A 22,371-nucleotide genomic window follows, 5' to 3' on the forward strand; every position below is an offset into this window, starting at 1 on the left:
GGTTTTCTAAAGGTGGTCATGTGCTCTTCCTTTCCCTCTGAACCCTCGCTGCCGGCATACTGTGTTTCTAGACAGATAGGGTCACTGCGACTGTCAACACTCTTGCCGCCACCTGCTTTCTGTTGCTTCGGCCCTGGTAGTCCTTCTCTGTCGCTGTCCCTGCTGCTGTCTGAGCCTGTTCCCAATTAAGGACCCTTCCACAAGGTGACTCAGTCAGACAGCAGCATGGGGTAACAATCTCAGAACAATCCCATGGTTGAGCTCTGCAAATCAATCAGAAGTTGTTGATTTTGCTTCAGTAACTCTGGCCTCCGCATTGTGCATGCTAATGAAGAGGACACCAAAATAGAAAGACTCTATTGTTGTCTGTTCTGACAACTTTGAAAACAGCTACTAGTACCTTTTGCCCCTGGAATAAAACGCCAGTGCTTGGGCAGACCCTGGTGATCGTCCAAGTTCAGCCCATCATCCTACACGTGGGAGTACTAACAGCAGCGGGGGCTGAGCCACAGGCCTCCCCCATTGGAGCTGTCATTCTTACCTGCAGAGCACTGGGTGGGTGGCCGTCATCTTGCCAGGCTCTCCAGCCCCCTGAGACCAGTAGGTCTTTTCCAATGGGACTCCTCCTGGGGTGCCCTGAGATCCCGGGGCACTTCCTGCCCGGTCGTGACCCACACAACTGCTGGCACCTGGTGTGCTCACCTGCAGACCTGCCACTGTGCTGGAATCCAAGTCTCCAGTGGCGCCTCCACCTTAGCACCTGACTTGGCGAAGCCCACAAAACTCCCAAGTAGGAGTGAACCTACCCATCCCTACCAGAAGTTAGACAGCTCCTAACGTAACGGGGTAAATGCAAACAGTCATGTGGGTCGCCACTGAGAAGGTGCCCCGGGATCCCAGGGCCCCCAGCAGATGTGGGGCACCTGAACATCCCGGATGCCTCCCCTCAGGGAAAAGCCTGCTGGTCCCAGGGGGCTGCAGGGCTGGCCAGAGGACAGCCAGCAGGCCTTCTGTGGGCACTTGCCGGCCAGGACCGCAGACACCACCAGGCCTTCCTTGAGTTCTCAGAAAGGGAAACCAAGGCCCTGAGAGCTGAGGCGGGTCACCAGAGACAAGCCTGCTGGCCTCAGAGCTCCAGCTGACACACGATGCCACTCGGCTCCCTGGCCCTGCCAACACCCGCTGGGAGGAGGCTTCCTGGACCAGGAACTGTTCATTTGCCATCTGCACTGTGCGTGGGAGGCAGAGGGACAGGGTCCTGCCACGGTGAGGAGCAGGAGCCCGCAGGTGAGATGTGGCTGTCCACCTCCTGGGCACTGCAAGAGGACAGGGGAGCTTGCGGTGGGCACTGGTGCTCTAAAGAGGTTCTCTGAGAGGGTCCTGCAGCAAGGGGGGATGGAGCGGGGGAGATGTGAGTGGGGCAACACGTGAGTGGGGGTCCTGCAATGTGCCTGGGGAGAGGCATATAGGAAGTGAAGGGGCCACGGGATGGGGCCACGCAGCAAATGGGAGCCATGCAGTGAGCCAGAGAGAGGCCGTGCAATAAGGGATGACCATCAGCAAGTACCCAGACCACCAGAGGCTGATATGCACTACCAGGAGGGGCACAGACTTCAGGTGAGAGCTGGTGGAAGGAAGTGGGTCCCTGGAGGCATGTCCTTGGGGATTATGTCTGACCCCTGATTCTTCCTCCCTCCCTGCTCCCAAGCAGCCAGGAGGAAAGCCTCCTCCACATACCCTCCCACCCAGAAGTCCTGCCTTGTCTCAGGCCCAGACACAGCAAAGCCAAAGATGGGCTGCACTCTGGACCCCAGGCCCCAGACACAGCAGGGGACAGCTGCTAACAGCACAGCTGCAAAGCCTGCTTCTCTGGAGCAAGAACAGCCACGCCAAATCCACAGCAAGGATGAACGGCTCCAAGGACACCTCCTTGTCTTCAGAACTAGAAATCCAGGAGGACGGGGGAGACCAAGGGCATCCCCAGCTGGTCCTGGAGAGGACCAAGTGCAGTCATCAAACCAACAAGGCTCCTCAGTGGCAGTTCCTGCAGCGAAGGCTTGAAAACAAATGAATTGGAATCTGGGCTCCATTGCCAACCAACTACCAGTCCACAATCAAGACAATTAAGGGCATTTTAGACATATGAGCACTCAGAAAATTACCCCCTCCCACCATAAGCATAGACCTTTCTGAGACAGTGTGCTGGGATAATGTGCCAGAGACAAGCAGATAAACCCTGGGGACAGCAAGAAGTGAGGACCCTGCCAGCCAAAGGACTCCAAACACAACACAGAGTTGGAACAAGAACTTGAGAATTCCTTCAGTTTAAATTCTCAAAGAAACATCTCTCCTTGGCCAAGGACCTGCCAATCACAACACTGCCTTTCAACAAGGAGGCCTTTCCTTCAGCCTTCAGGACACAAAGCGGAGGAAGACAGGTGCATTAATGATCAAGCAGAATGAAGGAGGAAAAAAGGGGTTTCAAGGCAATTTAGACATCTATAAGCAGAAAGCAAAAGACAAATCTTGGATGAACTATAACATATTTCTATTATTATGTCAAGCCATGAGAGAATTATTGTGCTTAAAGAATGCTTGAAATAAATGGGAGTCTCATTCACAGCAATTCAGCCCTCGTCAGTGTTCTGCTAAGCTCCCAGCCAGGCTGAGGGAGAGTCCCTTCCCTGGCACCAGGACCTGGCTCCCCAGCGGATCTGGGCCAGCAGTGCCACCCACTTCCTCAGGCAAGCTCCCCCACCATCTAGAAAAACAAGCAGTCATGTCTTTTACCATCAAATCACGTTTCCATTGCTTCTAGGAAGAAAAAGGCTCTAATCCTGAGAAGCATGTGGGTGAGCAGAAAGGTGTGAACAAACATTTCAGGAATATATCATTTAAGATCTGAGATGTGTCACAATTTGGAGAAAGGAGAGTGACAGTCATCAAGGATGAACATACTTTCTCTTAAAGCAAGCAGGGCTGTCTCCCAACACCTCTGTTGAGTAGGGTGCCTGCCGTCTCCCAGCCCTGGGCTCTGTTCCTTGGGAGGTGAAGATGGGCCCCTGCTTCACCCCACCCTGTCCACCCCATACTTCATTAGGTCTGTCCCTTGCTAGCACCCTCTGCACTGCAGACACTTTGCAGTGGTCCCTACTACCACCTAAATCACCCCATGTGTACATCAGCACTTGAGCCAACTGGGTTTGTGCATCATCTTTAATACCAAGGAGGTCTTTGTGACCCATAAGCTACAGGGCACAGTCAGAACACGGCATGTGAGTCCTGAATCGGGGGCACCAGTCCCAACACTCCACTCCCAATATCCCAACTCTGCTAGGGTGGAGACAGGTTGGAGGGAACGCTGTTATATGAAGGTCGAGTCATAAGAAATAGCTGAAAGGGTAGTGATTTGGAGGCCACAGGGCAATGTGCAAACAACCTCCAGGCCCTCTGGAAGTTTCTTCACTAATTCATAAGAGTAAATCTTCATAATGACCATAAGACATGGGCACATCATTCCATTCCCCACAGGAACAAACGGAAACTCAGGGAGACTAAGCTGAGCTTAGCAGCTACTAAGTGTCTGAGTTAGAACCTGAAAATCAAGTGCAACGCGGATCCCATATAGCCTTATGCCCCCTGTTTGACTTGAAAACTCCAAACTCTACTACAAATGCTAATTGCTTGTTGTTGTTGGGTCACACCAGGAAAAGGGCACTGGAGCTGGGACAATTGTCATCAAATTGGCAGAGGGGAGCTCAGGGTCCTGGTCCTTGCGGCCTGTGGTGGCTGCCTGCTGGAAATGGAGCAGGGAATTTCTAGGGGCAAGGGACAGGCTCCTGGTTATAATTCCCAGCCCTCCCGAACTTTTAGCTTCCATTGTTGCCTATAAATGGAATAGCTGTGATTTATGGAGTGCTTTCCTTCCCCTTTCTGAACTTGACATTCCCTTTGATGAATGAGGCGCACGGAGGCAGCTTCCTGGTGCGTGGGACATCACTGGAGTGGCTCCTGCCTGTCAGACACCACTGACTCCAGCCGCTCAGGGTGTTGGGAAATCTCTGAGCTGCTCTTTGTTTTAATGTTAACGGAAACACAGGAATGTAAAAGGAAATTTTATCACTAGAAGGTGACTTAGGAAAAGTCCTCAAGATCTTGGGGGAGGCAAGAAATACTTAAATAAAGAAAAAAGCACTAATCATAAAACATTAATGATTTTTTTAAATTTAAAATTCACATTTTAAATTTCAGAACATCTTTTATTTAAAAGACGCCATTGCTAGAGTGAAAAGGTAAGCCGAGGAGGGGGGAAGATACTTGTAATGCACATATCCAACAAGGAACTCACATCTGCAGCATTTTTTTTTTAGGGAAAGCAAATAAACAAAAAACCCTCCTATAAATGAGTAAATGAGCAAAAGACCTGGATGAGTAGTCACAAAAGTAGTCAGCCTGATGGCAAGTCATCAAGAGAATGCCAATTAAGACCACTGTGGCATAGCAGTACACAGCTCCCAGTACACAGCTCCCAGTACAAATAAAATCTTGAAAACTGATAATACCAAATGTGGGCCTCCAAAGAAAAGAAGCAACTGGACTCTCATTCACTGCTGGTAGGAGCGTTAACTGGTCTAATCAATCAGAAAAAATCTCTAGCAATACTAACTAAAGGTAAATACTCACACCCTAGGACCCAGCAATTCCACTGGAGGAAATACCCAACATCACACATGCACCTGAAGGCCAGCACAAGAATGAGCCTAACTGCACCATGTGTAATAGCCCGACACTGAAAACAACCCCAATGTCCGTCAATATGAAAATGAATGACAAGCTCAGTCTTGCAAGAGAATACTGTGAATCAATGTGCCGCAGTAGGGTGAATCTCCAAAACACAAAGCTGAGCAAAAGGAGTCTGGTTCAAGAGTACATGATGAATACCACCAAATTCATCCAGGCAGGTCATCTCTAACGGTGGGGATCTCTGAGGAGAAGCTGGGGAGTGCCAAGCTGGGGCAGCGGGAGACCCCAGAGGTACTGCTGGTTCTTCCTCCGTCTAAGCCATAGTTTAACAGCACATTCACACAATGTGCAAGTGGAGTCTAGGACAATTCATTTCTATGACGATTCCATATGATTTCTATAATCTTCTGTATACATGTTACACTTCAACAAATTTTAAAAAGGCCTCAGCTTTTCCTAACTACAACATCATACTGATTACAGACTAAACCTGTTTTTCCAATTCAGAAGGCATAAAAAAGAATTATGTTGAATGTAAAAAAAAAAAGGCTATTTCAAAAGTTACCATATATCTTATTGTCTAAGTACAAAAAAAATTATAGAGAAGAAAACAGATAAGTGGTTGCAGGAGTTAGGAACAGGGTGGGGGACATGCAGCTACCAAGCAGCAGCACAAGGGTGCTTTGGTGGGACAGGGGTCCTTCCACGAACCTGCACAGGACTGCACTCAGGCACACCGGCACACGCACAGCTGATGAAGTCAGATCATGCTCCGCGGCTTGTACCAACGCCAATGTCTCAATTCTGTTATTGTACCACAGTTGTGCAAAATGTCAGTACTAAAGGTGGAGTGTGAAGGCTGCACGGGATTCTTCCCCCCAAAATCTCTTTGCAACTTCCCGTGGTTCTGTAATTATTTCAGGGGGACAAAAAGCTGAATTTTTAAAAGAGGATTTAAAAGGAAAAACTCTCTTACACTATGTTCAAGATTATTTAATATATCTCATAAAACCACTGGTTGTTCACAGACTTTGTGGAATTCTCGTTTAAAATTCTGCAACCTCCCCCAAACTTGCCCCAAAACACATGAAGAAATAAAATAGGAAAGTCTCCCGACAGGGCTTCAACCTAATGCCAGATGTGGACTAACAGTCACCACGTGTGAGTCAGATGGAGATGGTTAAGGGGAAAATAGGGCTTCCCAAACGAGGGGCAAAAAACCTTTCATCCCTTTCTTGCTATGAGTGCCTCTAGCAAATCCAGGGTCTGCAGCAACTAGAAAATTAGACGCTGTCTATAAAAGCCCACATGTGGTTTTCTGGAATGGCCAGGAGCTTACCTCTCCACCCAAGGAACTTTCTAGAACTATCCATATCAGAAATTCTCAGAAAACAGCTAGACAGAAAGTAGGGGGAAGGCAGTGCCCACAAGAGGAGACAAGAAGAACACTGTCACAAAACACAGGTGATTACCGATCTTCCCAGCGTCCCACTGGATCGCAGTGTCTAAGGGCTCACAGCGGGAAACCAACTTTGGCCTCTCAGAAGAAAACCAGCAGAAAGATAAAAGGCTGCTAGAAACCAGGGTCAGTGCTGTCCTGGGACTGGGTGGGGGGCCAACCTGGGCGATATCTGTACCTCTGGGAAAAGCCTTAGACTGCCCCCCAATGGAGGAAATCGGAGTGGATCTTGCCGCATTCAAAGACGAGTAAAGACAAACACCAATGTGCAGTCGTGGGGAGCAAAAGTGTCTCAAAAGAAGATGAAAAGGGTACACCATCCAAAGGACGCCGAGAAATGATGCAGCTTTGAAAATGGTTTCATGTAATAGCTGGAAAATACTTTTCCCAGAAATTACTCCTCTTAACTATAGCCCAAGAGACTCGACCTTTACTTAACAACATCAACCAAAAAAAAAAAATGATATGATAAAGTTAAAAAATGAAAATATATTATAGGTTTTTAAATATTTAAAATAAGGACACATGTGAAGAAAACTAAATATTTAAAGGCAGAAATTAATCCAAAAGGAAAAAGCTATTCTTTCTAAAGTGGGATCTTGACCAATGCAGCAAAGAAAAATAAATAAAAAATCTAAGAAATGGAAAGAAAAACCAAAATTGTCATTATTTAGCATATCTTATAATTTTGCACTTAAATCCAAAATAATGTATTTTTATAAATAGTAACAGTTTAGTAAGGTTGCTGGATATGAAATCAACATACAAAAATCAACTATATGTCTGTATCCTAGCAATAAAGAGTTGGAAAGTTAAAATTAAAAGCATCACACAATAGCAAGTATCTAGGAATAAATCTATTAAAAATGCACATGACCTATAGAAAAAAAAATTATGAGCAATAGGAAAGAAGATATAACAACTGATGAGCTATACCATGTTCATGGATTAGAAGATTCAATGTTATAAATGTTTATTCTTCCCAAATTGATTTGTGAAATTAATGAAAATTTAACCAAAATTCCAAGAGTTTTTCTAGGATTTGACTAGATGACATAGATGTATGTTTGTGTGGTTCTACATACATGTGCACACAGTGGGTCAAGAATAACTAAAAGAAGGGGAGGAGGGGAAGAAGAAGAATAGAAAGAAGAAGGAAGAGAGGGGAGAAGAAGAAGAGGAGAAGGAGGAGGAGGGAGGAGGAAGAGGAAAACTACCAGATATAAAGATCTGTTAGAAAGTTAGAGTAATGTAGAGATCCGAGTGTTTCATGCATGGGTAGAAAAATGAAGGAGTGATAAATGGAGTAATGAGCCTTAAATCACTCATATGTAAGTGGACACTTGATATCCAACAGACAGAGGCAGCACTGTAGAGCATCATCTTCCTGTTGGAGCCCTCTCTTGTTCCACTCAAGTTGCTCTACCTGCATACCACAGATTATGTGGCTTATAAGCAACAGAAATTTGCTTCTCACAGTTGTGGAGGCTGAAAAGTTCAAGATCAAGCCACCAGCAGATTCAGAGTCCAGGAAAGGCCTGTTTTCTGATTGACATGCAACAGCCATTTTGTCCCTGCATCCACACTGGTGGAAGGAGCTAGGGCGTTTTGGGGAATCTCTTTTAAAAGAGGCACTAATCCCACTCATGAGGACTTGCCCTTCATGACTTAATCACTTCCCCAAAACCCACTTTCAAACACCTAGACTCCCTAGAGCACAAAGTCTTCTCGTGCCACCCATGTGTGCTACCAAGACAGGGGTTCTGTCTCCTGAACCCTTGTCTGGAGCAAACACCCAAGTCTTTGTCCTGAACACTGAAGTGTTAGTTCTGGCACACTGCATGTGCCCAATAAACAGGTGTGCCATTCTTTCCAAGTGCTACTACCAATAATGAGTGCACCCCATGACAGGTCTGTAGGAGCCCTGCACTTGAGCATTCATACTCTCTCAGAATCAAAGAGCCACGCATAGGAATCACTATGAGACAATGAGAAAAAGGCACAGGGGTGTGAAAGAGAGATGTGCCGGGGAGGTTCTCTGGAGGCAGCACTTGCCAAACACTCATTCTGAGGCAGGGCTAGCAAACCACAACCTCAGGAGAGCCAGATAGGGTCTACCACCAGCAGATTTTGCATGACCCATAAGAATGAATTTTATATTTTTAAGGGTTACATTTTAGGTGGTTATATAAGTTCTTACATAATGTCCTCAATTTTGCCTCTTAACCAATAACATATTTACAATTTGATATTTTATAAAACTTTTCTGAACTCTCTTCCAAGGAATATGGAAAAAAAAAATCCCAAGATAGCAATCAAAATCAGCAAACTTTGCTAAGATCTTAGTGTGTCCTACATGTGCTACACTCGGCAGACACCGTATAATCTTCACAGGATGCCACTAAAGAAGATGTTATCTCCACTTTACAGAGGCAGAAACTGAGCCATAGCAAAGTCAATAACTTATCCAGAGTCTCACAGCCAAGAAGCATAGAACCCGATCCCAAAAGCTGTCCTCTGAACCACCTGCTCAGCCACTGGTCCAAGTCCCTAGGGAAAGGATGTACAAGCGGAGGCTTAAACCACAGGACATATGTGAGAAACACCCTTCCATCTGGCTGGAAAAAGGAAAGCAGAGGCCAGAAATGGGTCCAGCCATTGCCAAGTAGGAAATCATTTTGCAAGCTATACATGGTAAACGGCATGGCATATGGTAATTTCTCTACAACACTGTTTAGAGTAGCAAAAGATTGGAAACAACATAAATGTCCATCACTGGATGATTAAATGATGGAGTATCCAATTGGTGAAACACTAAACAATCAAGGATATTCTTTATCTCTGTTGTAGTAGTCAGCTATTGCTGTGTAACAAACCATTAAAAACTCTTAAAGGCACACAACAAGCATTTCTTTCTCAAGTGTCTTGTTGATCAGCTGGGCTCAGCGCAATGGCTGTAATCTACAGGCTGTTCCACTCCCTACTCAGCCTCCTTGGGCCAGTGACCTAAGTGTGTACATTTGGAAACCAGCAACACCTTTTAAGCCCTCAGCTCAGCACTGGCACACGGTCACTTCTCCTCATTCTATTTGCCTAAACAATCCCATGGACCAGCCCAAAGTCAAGGGGCTTTCATCTGTTAAGAAGGGAACTGAGAAATTGCCTGGCAAAGAGTGTGGATATAGAGAGATGAAGTAGACCAGTAAGTGACCAACCCTGTACGTCATTACAGAACAACATCTAGAATGCAGGTGGGCCCTGACACCACAGCTGCTCCTTAGTCATAGCGACAGCCAGATTCCTGTTCTCTCCCACAAGACTAGAGCTCCCCAAGGTGACTTCCACAGCTGAGACAAGCCCTTCAATGCCATCCACCTCACAACTCGATGTGGTCAAGATCTGCACTGGAAACTGCCTTGGACATGACATCATGGACACCTGCACTGCCCACCACCTTGAACTTGATATACTGGCCATCTGCACTGGCCATCACCCTGAACTTGATGTAGTGGCCATCTGTACTGTCCACCATCCTGAACTTGATGTAGTGGCTATCTGCACTCCCCCAGCCTCTGCCACATCTCCATCAAGACGCCCTAGTGTGGCCTGAGGAGATGCAGAGAGGAGACTGACTCTGTCCTGAGAATGCCCAGCTGTGCACCTGAGACCCTGTCATGCTCAGCACCACCCCACAGGTGCAGCTGCCTGACTCCAGGCCTGTCGCTAACTGCTAGGCCACCCCACACACACACCCCAGAGCATCGTCACCCAGCTCTCTTCCACAGCTGCACATCAGGAACATCCCACCTGCTCGTCCCCTCCCAGGCTCTCCTCAATCTTATTTTTTTTTTTAAAGAAGAATTTTCAGAGTAAAATCAGAGCCACGGTGGCCGCCTTTGAAGTGAGTGATCCTATCCTAAGGAAACCATGAGGCCAGGTCAGGAAAATAATCCCTAATGATCCAGGGGCAGGTGTGGGGGTGTCAGAAAAGGAGGCGACTTCAGACATCAGTAAGAAAAGAGAAGGAGAAGATGGGCCTTCAAAAAATCCTTCTCAAAATATCTCCTCAGATTTTAATAACTTCGATTCTCAGTATGAAGAACTAAGAGCGTTCAAACCCACCGCTCTGCTGAAACTACTAAACATCTGCACCAGATACAGGTGAAAGCATTAGAATACACAAGGTAGTGAAGACCAGCCTGACCCAGCTCTTCACAGCGGCCAGAACCCGGGCACTACTAAGGCCGAGCTCAAAGCCACCCCAGCCCTGCAGCCTTTGGGAGCGAGCGTTTTACCAACCTGTTTGGATGGAAGGACAGAAAGTCAGCACCCGAGGCCCACTCAGACCGAGGCCATCAGCACCCAGTTAGTTCAGACTCTGGGAGAAACCCAGAAACACACACAGCCCCCACGCCACACTGGATCCTCAACGCAGCCTTCTGACGGCTAGTCCTCTCAGTGGGCAGGGGTCCACTTATTACTGACTTCTGGTTTTATTTTAGAATGTTCGTCCTACCCGTGATTTCTTTGCTGGTGGGTTCTTAGAAACACAGTGCCAAATCCCACATTGTGCCTGGGGGTACATGCAATTCCCTCTGTGACAGCTCACTGTGTGACACAGTTTATGGGTTCACATGGCAGCTGAAAATGAGTCCTGTCTGTGTGAGATGTTCTGCTTATTTTCAGCAGCAGCACTGCTAAGCAAACGGGTAGCGTCAGAGAACTTTGGGTTCAAATCTGTTTTATCAACTGTAAACAGCATAACACAGTGTTGCTTTCCTCATTTGCAAAATATGGATAACAACAATGATAATAACACCCTCAATGCTCAGGGTGCACTGGGAGACGTCAAATACTAGGCCAAGTACCTGGCAATTTACTGAAGTATTTAACAAACGCTGCTATGGCTAGTGTCAGCAGAAAGGCGATATTGGATATGATAGTTCAAAACAACAAAGAGGCAATAACAGTCATGGGATAGTTAATAATAGTAAAGACTCAGCGAGTGGATCAGAGCTTGGCCACGAGTCTCAAACTAACTCCTTGGAACGTCCTGAGCTAAGTAGTTACAGGACTGATGTGTTCACCTAGTGCAAGATGCCAGGCCAGCACTGCAGACTGTCCAAATAGAAGCCTTGATCTCTGGTTCCCAGGGCCCCTGGGTCAGGTTGGGAGGTGAGAAGTGCACATCCAGGGCTGTGGGCAGCTAAGAGGTCCCACAAGAAAGGAAGTGAGGTCTTGGGGAGGGGGAAGAGGCGGGAGAGCACCAAGGGCCCCAGGAGAGTCAGAAATGACCTGCATGAACGGATCCGAAAATCAGGCTGGGAGCTGGGACATGAGTGTCTCCACCACCGCGGTGGCTCCATGCTCAGGCTGCAGCCGCAGGGGCCTGTGCCTACCCGGCACAGCTCGCCCACGGGGAGGGGCTCTCCGAGAGGCTCACTTACTTTCTCTGACAACGTCTCCCGGCGCCGGGACACTGTGGTCGTCGCTGGCGGTCTTGTCCAGACTCTTGCTTCTTCTGCCTTTTCTGTTGCTATTTTTCCCTAAAAAGAGAAAGATTCCTTTACTTCCACACGTCAGAGCCACCTGGGGTGTCAGAGCTCACCGTCCTCTCCTGCACATCAGCCATCTCCAGCTCTGTGTCCCTGTCCCTAGAGACGGTGCCTTGGACTCTGGGGCACCTTGTAGGTAATGACAGCGTGTTAAACGCACACCTGGTGAAAGCCACGCACACCTGCACGTTGTTATGATTATGAGACTGCAGAAGGCTCTTGCCCTCCCTGAGGCCCGGCCGCGCCACACACAGCTGCTGGAGCTGGAAGTGAAACCCTGGAGTTCTGACTCCAGTGTTCCCCCACAGGGGGCTGCCCCCACCTAAATCTCCCCAAGGCCCCGGCTTGGGAGCCTGCAGGTAATGATGCTGCCCATCTACTGGAAAGCCACCTCGCCGTGGCCCAAGAAGCCCGCTGGCTGCGCTCCTGCTTCTCCTGACAGCCCCACCGGCATCCCTCAGCTCATGCTTCCTCCCCCCAGAACTGGCATGTGCTGCTCAGCCTCCCCAAGTGCCCTTCCCCTCACTCCTGAACTAGCTCGCTCCCCCCCCCACCCACCCCTGCTGCAAGTCTCAGCATGGCCTTGCCTCCTTAAGCTGCCTTTCCTGACCTCTCCGCCTAAATCCAGCCCTCCACTGATGGCTCTGATAGCCTCCAGTGAGGGTCCAGTTGCTTCCAGGCAGAGTGTGATGTAGGAGTTGGGGTGCATTTGAGGAACCAAGGAAGAGAGGTAGGGAGAGAAGCAGGGGGAGGCCAGGCAAGTGGCCAAGCAAGGCTGTGGTCCCCTCGGCCTGAGACCGGCTTGGCTAGTCACCCGGGAGCTCTGGAGCAGAAGCCGCACACACAGTTGTCCCCACCTGAGACGAGGGGCTGCCTCTGACTGCAGACGGACATCTGGGAAGTGAGAGATGCAGCCTCCACCAGGATTTCTCCAGGAAGGGAGGAGCTGTGAGCAACCAAGGCCCGGGCCCCAGAGCCTGGGGAAGAGTCTGGGGGAAATGACGGGGGCTCCAGCAGCCTCCTCACAGCTCCACACACCTCTCCTGTGTGCGTCATTAGGGTGGCTCTGTGACGTGTCTACTCAGAAGGCAGGGGCTGCACCTGGCTCTGCTCACTGTCTACTGCCAGAGACTGTGCATAACAGGCTGCATGAATGACTGGGTGGCCAAAAGGACAAAAGCCAAAGGAGGGCAGATCCACAAGGAGAGACACTCGAAGAATAAGAGTCTCTAAATTAAAGAGATTTTAAACTGCAAGCTAAAAAGTCAAAAGCAGCTTGTGACTTGAACCAATTAATGAAGCTATTTCAGATTACTAGTCACCTGCTTCCCAAGAAAACCCTAGTTCTTCAAGAAATGACAAGGACCATTGGGCCCAACCCAGGGAAATCCTCTTTTGTTGTATTCTTGGGTGATGCCCTCTGGGAATAGCTTTCATTTCTCATGTAAGTTGAAACAGAGTTAGAAAAATGGGTGTCCCCTTCAGAGTCTAGAAGCCAGAAAACTGACACTTCATAATGGCTGGAAGAGGACCGACTCAGAGACCTGGTCACATCAATACCTGCTCAGTGTCACCATTGCAGCAGTCCTGATTCTATGGGTGGGACTGTCATGGCCAGTGTCCACCACAGACAAGATGGCCACTTCCAAAAGAGCCTGACAAGCAGTGTGCCCAAAAGACCTTGGTTATTCAGGAAGATTGTAGCACAACTGTTGGTGACACTGAGCCTGGTGTGGGAGGGAGATACGGGGTTCTACCGAAAAAATAAAGGTTCACAAGATGAGACCAACATGCGGGAACAGGGTGCCCAGTGGTAGTGGCAAGTAGTACTGAGATCACAGTCGGGAGGGCCCAGCCACCTTCTCTGGGCAGAGACCACAGTGGTCAGGAGCACCATCCTGGGAGCCTGGCTCCAGTGTGGGGCCCGCCCCGTGTGCCCTGCATGGCCAGGGACCTGCCCTACTCATCTGGGCTCCCTCTTCAGCAGGAGACACAGTGCCACCACAGAGGAAGCTCCCGGGAGGAAACAAAGTCACGTGTGTGACCCGTGGTCACCCCCGAACAAAAGAAGGCTTCTATCTTTTCGTGGCCAGCGTCTTCCCTGAGCCCCAACATCACAGAGCACTGCTCCAGTTGCTAACAGCGAACACGTGTGGCGCGATTCACAGTCCACCAGGCATTCCTGCAGTGACTCCAGCCCTCGACCTTGGCAAAGACTCCCAGGGGCAGGAGGCTCATTAAGAAGAGCGTTTTGCAGATGGGGACACCGAGGCTCAGCAGGAGGAAGAGGTCTGCACAAGGTCACTGACGGAGCAGGAGGTTCGGAGCAGGAGATTGACTCCAAACCTGAGCCCTTCCCAGCTGGCTTGCAGGCTCCCTTCCACAGTCCCCTCCTCTCTGGAAGAAGAAGGGCAACATATGGTCTATACAGATGAAAGAAGAAAGTGGGGGGGAGAGACTTCAGAGAAGGAGCCAGAATCAAATCAGCATCTCCATCTGGGCTGCGTGACAACACAGAATTCCTTAAAAGTAGCAAACTGAAGTGCCAGTGAGGGCCACATGTTCTATTCTGGTCTACAGTGACAAAGATACTTCAGCTGCTTAATAGAAAACCATTCCCCTCTCTGCACAAGCAGCTGACAGTAGCAACCCCCAGTCACCGAAAACCCTTGGCTTTCTGCAGCTTTGCCCTTCCCCTGGAAATTCCAGCCCCAGAGGGCTCTGAGTCCCCTCTGGAGGAGGGACCTGGCCCAGGACTCTGAGGTCCCTGCCTGCTTCTCCTCAAGGAATAAACCCCTTGAGGAGAAAAACCCCACCAAGTGGGTCCTCGGGAGCACCCCAGAAATGCAGCCTCCAGGCCTCAGGCAGACAGTCGTCGGGGGTCCCTTAGCCAGGGCCAGGGGGACTTGGCAGGTGCACACACACAACCTCGAGGACAGTGGCTCGATATTCCTGCTCCACGTGGCTGTGAGCAGGAAGGGGAGGGAGGCAGAGGGGGCAGCCTGGCCCCATTCCTTTCCGAGGACGGGCGGCTCCCAGAGGAAACAAGGATCCCCAGAGGATTGCGTGAATCCTGAGAGGCGGCTCAGTGGCTGAAGGATGTGTTCCCTTCCAGTCACTGGTGACCTCTGTGGTCTGGCGGGGAGGGGACACTGTGGGGACATGGAGGCAACAGTGAAACTTCCCAAGTATGTTTTATCAGGACCAGACCAAACCCAGGCAATCGGGCAACCAAACAGCCCCTCCCCCTCCTCTCGTCTGCTGTGTCTTCCCTGAGAACCAGGCTGGTTGGCCCCTGCCCCTAGGGTCCAGCCTGTCATGCAGGAGACTGTCTCCACCAGACCCAAGGCATGGGGGACAGTGGGGTCAGCTGGGGCCTCAGGGCCTTTGTGGCCACCACTCCCGCCCTCTGTGCAGTCAGCAGTCCCTCCCTGACCCATAACCAGATGGACTTCCTTATTTTTAATTTAAGGAGGCACAGTGCTACCAGCAGCAGGGCACGGGTGGGCACAGTAGGCACTGTGCAGTACCTGCCTGTTTCAGTTTGGGTTCCACCTGAACAGAGCTGGGGACAGGAAGGTCTGGAGAGCAGGACTGCGTCTGAGAGGTGATTTTAGGCAGCACAGTGAAAGGACAATACCAACAACGCAGGGGTGTGGCTGGCAGGACCCCTGGGGCACAACCTGGCAAAGACTTGAGGAACAGGGGAGAGGTGCCTCTGAGCTGCCTTCCACTGAGCAGGCTGAACACAGACCATCCAACGTCACAGCTCCTCCAGAAGGGTGAGGGTATTATTGCCTCCACAGAGAGGAATCAAGGTTTGGAAATGTCACAAGCCCCCGTAAGTGGCAGAGCCAGGCGCTAATGCCAGCTCTGTGGATCCTGGGATCGCCCCACACGCCTCACAGGGACCAGTGTTCCATATATATGCAACATCAGAGGTTCACATTAAAATTTAATTTAAAGGTGTTCTATGCTGTGCCAACCATCCCATGGTGCCCAATGCTAGTTGGCTGCTAGCCAAGTGGGGACACCAGTCCTTTCCCAGAGCCAGCCAAAGAAACCATGATCACCGAGCCACAGCCACAGTGGCAGAGACCTGAGTGGGCCACAGGGGGCTGAACCTTCATTGCTGACAATGCCAAGCGGGGTGCTCAGGGTCCCCAGCCCCCAGGGGACATCCGGATGATGCTCCATCTCAATCCAAGCTCCAAGGCCAGGCTTCCTGCATCCCAGCAGTGAAGGCACCGACCGCCACGAAACCTGGCAGCCACGGACCTTGAGGCGCACAGGGAAGCATGAGCCACAGCATGCAAGCCAGCTTCCCCAACTGTCACGAGCCATCCACGGGCTGTGTGTGAGAGCTCTGTGCATTTGTGCATACGAGGGGACTGGTCTGGCATTGCACGCTGATTGGGCTGTGCCACACAAGTGCGCCTTTCCTCTCACTCTGCCTGGGATCCCACACAGCACCTGAGATGGGTGTGACTCGCCAAGATGACAATCAATCTGCTGACCACAAGATATCGCAAAGCAAGATTCCACCTTTGAAACCCTACTCCCTGCCTTATTTGGTAAAGAACATTCCATCAAACTCCCTTGTGTGTTTCCCCCCAAATAAAATAAAAAGAATCCGGGTGCACACTCTCTTTCCAGCGCTGCTCAGTGTGGAGCTGACCCTTGGGGTCGGAGAGCAGTCCCTCCCTCGATCTTAGAAACTCATGTTTGTGTGCTGCGTGCATGGTTTCTTCGCCGTTTTCTTAGTTACTGATACAGCCAGGTCCTCTAACACCAGCTCATCTCGTCAGCCCAGCCAGCTGGCGAAGGGTCTCCCACCCTTTATGATCCAAGCCTAAGTTCTTATTTCTGGAACCATGGGCACAGGCAGGAGGGAATGTGCCAATGCTAAGTTGACTTTGGAAAGCATTTTGGAAAGGGCGGTGGTGCCTTAGAAAGCTGATTTTAAAAAAATAAAACATGTCCTTTCCCTTGGAGTTTTGTAGGAAGTTGACCTGGACAAAACACACTTATGATTAAACCCAGAGTGAGCCTGGAGGTTTGCTTGTTGGTTCTTTGGGTGCTATAATAGCATCATGGTGACACTGAAATATTTATAAACACATTCTCCTAATCCTCACACTCCAGCTTTCCCAAGAGAAGACACTTCCATCCAAAGGCCACACTGCCTCATGCTGGGGGAGAGATGTAGCAAAGCTGAGAAGTATCCTGTCCACCAACCGGTGGCAGCGCACACAACAGAAAGGCCTTTGTTGACAATCACACACGCTCAGATAACAGCTCTGGCTACTTCCCCCGCAATTGAGACACAACACAGTACAAAATACAGACTGGATGATTCTGGGCATAGACATACGAGCAAACATGGCTCACTGCCCACTCTGCAAATTCCACGGGCTCAGGACGACAGTGGCGGTGGGTTTGTACATCCTCTATCACCACACAGCCTCACTGCTGCCTGAAGAAACCACAAACAAAGGGATACACAGGAACCCACCCGTTATGCTACATATCTGAGCCTACTTCTGAGCCAAGGTGCCCTGGAGGGAGAAAAAAAAATCTTCCCATCACTTTTTCTGAGTCTTGTTTATTATTTTGTTTCTAACAGTTAAGTGGAGGGGGTGAGTTATGTAACTATGGTTTATTACTCTGTGCCATGTTATTCTTTAAAAAGAGTAAGGCCACTAACCAAAGTCATCAATTTGGAGATGTCATGCAAAGAAAGCACACCCCAAATGCACTGGTGTGCCCACCATGGAGGCACGGGACCATGCAGACCAGGGTCCTGGGGCTCCCTCCCTGAGCCCCAAAGCATTCCAGCTTCAGGAACCTAGAAACCATGGAGTTTAACTCAAAGCAGCTGAATAAATAGAACTAGAGGGAAGCAGGTTGTCAAGCCTGTGTGAGGAAGAACATTCTAGCAACTAGTACATTCATCCAGTGAACCAGCAGCCTCCAGATGGTGAGAACCCATCTGTGGCAGGTTGTGACCAGGGACTGTGCATCCTCCCCTCAGGCCTGCCCAGGTCTTACTCAGTGACCATTTAGGCTCCTCCAAGTTGTAATGTTCAGGAATGAGCTGAGGTTCACAAAGGAGGACTTCAGAAATTGCATGACACCCAAGTCCACCACAAACTCAAAAAAAAAAAAAAAAAGGATTCCATATGCTCAAGGGGACATGTACACACAAGCATAGTAAAAACTAGTGGAACGTGATGTTGTAATCTGGTTAACATTGTTTTCAAATGTCATTTTCCTAGTTTCCATGCTGTATACAGCAGTGTCTCTCAACCCCCTGGGGATGTTTGGCAATGTCTAAAGACATCTATGGCTGTGACAATGACAACTGGGGGAGGGTGCTACTGACACTTAGTGGGTCGATGCCAGGGATGCTGCCAACATCCTCCAACTCGCCAGGCACCAGCCTCCTTGGACCTGCACACAGTTGGTCCAAGATGTCATGGTTGCCACTGCTGAGAAACCCTGTGCTACAGTTAGCTAAGGTTTATCTCTGGTGGAAACTGCGGAGTAGGGTGGTGGGACTTCACTGTGCTATTTTTGCAATTTCCCGTTAGTCTGTAATCATTTTAAACTAAAAACTTTTATAAATGTTTTCAAAAATTTCATCCCACTCTATATATCAGGGTTCTCCTCGTGGAAGACGCAGTATTATCCAAAATGCCTGGGACAAGAAGGGTTTCAAGCTTTGGAATTTCTTGAATTTTAGAATATTTGCATATACCTGATGAGATATTGTGGAGATGAGAATCAAATCTGAACACAATATTTATTAATGTTTATATACCTTGTACACATAGCCTAAAGGTAATTTTACACATTTTTAATAGCTTTGCATATGAACCATTTCGTGGTGTGGAAGTTTCCACAGTGCCACCTTAGCGCCCAGCCCGTATTTGGTACCCAGTGTGCAACATCCACCCAGTGCAGAGATTCAGCCTGTAGGCTGGGGCCCTGTGTTCCCTCCTCCATAAGAATCTTTCCAAGATAATATGACACCCTGCTCACACAGCAGCCACTGAAGAGATGCTCACTCCTATGACACCGTGAGCAGAGTCCAGGCCAAGGCCCCACTCCAAGTGGGAAACCATTGTTTCCTAACACAGTTTAACTGCACAGAACTGACCCCCTTGATCTAGGTCACTCTTAAACCTGACTCTTCCACTGCTTGAGGTCCAGATCTACTGAGTGAACACCAAAATTCAAAACCAAATTTTTAAAAAATAGAAATAAAACCAGCCACAAAATAAAAACGTGAGATAAGAGTCCCCACACATGGATGACCCTCGTGGAGAGGAGCTCTAGAAAGCCCCCACACAATTCATTGGAAATAGCAGAAAGCTTGGAAGCAGCTCCCCAGCAGGCCAGCTTCCTAAGATAGTCTGGAATTCTCCAGGACCTGTTTTGGGTTTGGGGGACCCTGTCTGGGTAGATGCTAGAGGCGCATTTCCTGCGGGAGCCAGGGCTGGCTATTCAATAGGAATAAACTGCTTTTTGTCCCACAATCAATCTCTATCTGCAAGATGACTTTCCAAAAGCAAATGACATCCTTCATGCAGATTAGGATGCACCTTGATTTCTCCTTCAGAGACCCCATTCCAACACCAACAAGTGCTATCTATGCTCAAAGGACAAAGGAGAGCCACATCCCCATATCTGAGTCCACAGACATATTAGACAGTGAACGCTGCTGAGGGCAGGCTGTGACTTTCTGAGCTGTTTTCTTTAGTGGAGAAAGCTGTCTCAGGAATGATGGCTAGTCACTAGTAAGAGTCCCCAAAAAGCAAATTGGCTCACTAGGCAGGCCATAAACATCAGCATTGCCCAAGCTCCCTTATTTATTTCTTTTATACCCCATACTCTCATACTTCTACCTCTAACTGTTTTCTCCTAGTCCCCCAATTTCCATGAGACCCATGAGGGTAGGGGACAGGTGGTCTTATACTTTCTATCCCAAGGGTCTCCCCAGCACCTTGTGCTGAACAGGTTCTTAGGGATGAAAGAAGGCCTCCCAGGAGAGTGAGAACACCTGTGAGGTGCAGGTGCAATGGAAGCTACAGTCAAAAGGCTTTTGCAGCAATGGACAGAGTCAGGGGTAGCAAGCAGCAGGTTTTACAGTCTTCCTATCTGCAGGTGAAGAAGTTAAGAAGAAGTTAAGGCTCCAGAAGCAGAGCCAGGAGCCCCAGACCCCCAATTTGGTGAGCCCAAGACCTGGCTGGTAAGCAGTCTGGAGCTTCAGCCACCTTTCCCTACCACCACCCCAGGGACTACCAGCAGCTAGCCATGCTAAGCACGTAGCAGATAAAACAACAACAATAACCCAGGCAAATTCGACTCCAACCATTAAACCAAAGAGCACAGGAGAAGGGCTTTCAAATCTCCCATGTCAGCAAGTGACATTGAGCAAGTTACTTCAACTGTCAGTGCTGCCAGTTCCTCATCAGTAGTTCAGCAAGGACATCCACCCTCCAGAGCCACAGAAAGAACATATGAGTCTGGTGCACATAAAGACCAGACACGGTCAGCATCCTACAAGTGGGAGCCTCTCTGTCCACTCCCATTAGCAGCCACTGTGGCTTTTACACATCTTAATTCCCACAACTTTCCCACTGGAAACAGTGGGAAATCTGGATGGTTCAGTTTAAGGTCACACAACTCCTAGAGCCACCTGTGAAACACAGCAGGGCCACATGTATGTGTAAAGAGGATGCTCAGGTAGGGACACCTTCTCAAGAGTGTCCCAACCCCCACTTCCCTGCTACCCTCACTGGTGACTTTCAGGAGCAGTTTAACCAAACAAAGGTGTCATCTTCTACGCCCCGGCTCTGTGACGGTGTCCCTGAGCTTCAAGAAAGGCTCCTGCAGGGTTGGAGAGTCTGGCCAGAGCCCTGATGGAAGGGCCCTTGCTCATTCCCCACTGCTAAAACACCAAGCCTGCGGCGTGCACGATGAGCAAGGACCACTGGAAGGGACAATTGAGAGAGAGTTCCACCTCACAAGGTTAGTGCAGTGAACCAAGTGGAAGTCATTCCCAAGACAGGGCTGGCAGAGACAGGAGGGATTGGAGAAGGGTGTGAGGGACGGATGGAAACAGCCCACTCCAGGCTGCCAGCCCCCGAAGAGCTTTCCAGGACTCAGGCAGCCTGGCCTCCCCACTATGGTACACCTGGGGCACTGGGTCCTGAGCCGCACAGGGTCCCCAGCTGGGGCTGTACCGGCCATCTTGCCCCAACTGGGTGGAGGATTCAAGGGACCCACTGACAAGAGGAGGGAGGGACTGAGAGGGACACAGGCTGGGTAAAGGCACTCTGGCAGAACTTTCCACAGAGGGCCACCTGCCAAAACAGGCCAGTCATTCACATGGCCAGAAAGGAAATTCATCTCAAGAAAACGCTGCCTGTGAAGACTGAGGAAGAAGGCAGAGCAGGAGGAAGTGCCCAGCAGAAAGATCCTCCGCCCCACAGGAATGTCAAGCTTGGGGGCAAAAGGTCCTGGCTCCCCCGGGCAGCTTCCCAATGTCCAGCTCTGGTGTCACCTGAAGAGACAGAGCGGGAGTGATCCTTGCAGCTCAGTGTGGGGAGCGCAGAGCACCAAGGAGGCAGATGAAGTCCCCAGGGAGGCGTGGGCACCACAGAAGGTTGGCTGGAAGCCAGAGTCCCCTGGCAGCATCCCCCCTCCGCCCCCCAGCCAGCGCCGGCAAAAAGTTACCTGGTGGAGGCGGAGGCGACTCTGCGTACAACTTTTCCCTTTTGGGCGCTTTCTTGGGCTTGGTGGCCCTGGTGGGCGGCCTGGGTTGGGGCGAGCGCGGCTGCCGCTCCTCCTCCCCGGGCCCCTCGGGCAGCAGCGGCGAAAAGGGCTCCAGCTCGGGCTCCGGGCGCTGGTCGTGGGGCTCCCGGCTCCAAAGTTCCTGCACGTAATAGTCGGGGTCCTCGACGGTCGCGCGCTGGGCTCCGACCCCAGCCGTGGCCACCGCCAGGAGCGCCAGGGCCAGCACGGGCGAGGCGGCCCCTGGGCCGGCCATGCCCGTTCCTCCTCGCGCCCTGGCCAGGGTCCGGGCCACGGGAGCGCCGGCGGGCCGCGGGCAGACGAGGCGCGGGGCAGGGGCGCAGGCACTGCAGCGGGCGCGGGGCGCGGGAGTCGGCGGCCTGGCGGGTGTGACCGGCCCTCCCGGGCGGGGCTGGGCCCGGCGGCGCGGGGCGGGCGCAGGGGCTCGTCCCGCCTCCCTCCTGCCCCGGGTCCGCCGTCCCGCAGCCCTGCCGCGCCCGCAGGTGTTGGAGTCCTGCCAGCCTCGGACTGTCCCTGACCTTTCTCTTCCACCATGCTGGCCAGCGTGCTGCCCCGCGGGGCACCCCTTTCCCCAGGAGTCCGGAGTTCCCCGCTAAAAGAAACTTCCAGGCATCTCTCAAATTCCTTCCTTTTACAGGTGGAGAAACGTGCCCCTAGCGGAGGCCAGACTGGCCCCGGGTGCAAATGCAGATAGAGCCCAAGGCCTGCTCTTCTGCCCTCCTGCCCCGCCCCGCCCGCCCCATGCACCAGACCTGCTGGCTCAGGAGCAGTGAATGAGGAATTCCAGAGGTC

General features: G+C 50.5%; 1 protein-coding gene across 1 annotated transcript in view; it reads right to left on the reverse strand.

Moving 5' to 3' along the window:
* The window catches only part of Cpxm2 (carboxypeptidase X, M14 family member 2), a 95,413-nt gene extending 73,599 nt beyond the window's left edge, over positions 1-21,814 (reverse strand). The window contains exons 1-2 of the mRNA XM_026384250.2: positions 21,502-21,814; positions 11,650-11,748 (exon numbers count right to left, since the gene is read on the reverse strand). Of these exons, the coding sequence (XP_026240035.2) occupies positions 11,650-11,748; positions 21,502-21,814 (412 nt within the window). The remainder of the gene's footprint in view (positions 1-11,649; positions 11,749-21,501) is intronic.
* Between the last annotated feature and the right edge of the window lie 557 nt (positions 21,815-22,371).

Source organism: Urocitellus parryii, chromosome 5, assembly GCF_045843805.1.
Source record: "Urocitellus parryii isolate mUroPar1 chromosome 5, mUroPar1.hap1, whole genome shotgun sequence".
NCBI lineage: Eukaryota > Metazoa > Chordata > Mammalia > Rodentia > Sciuridae > Urocitellus > Urocitellus parryii.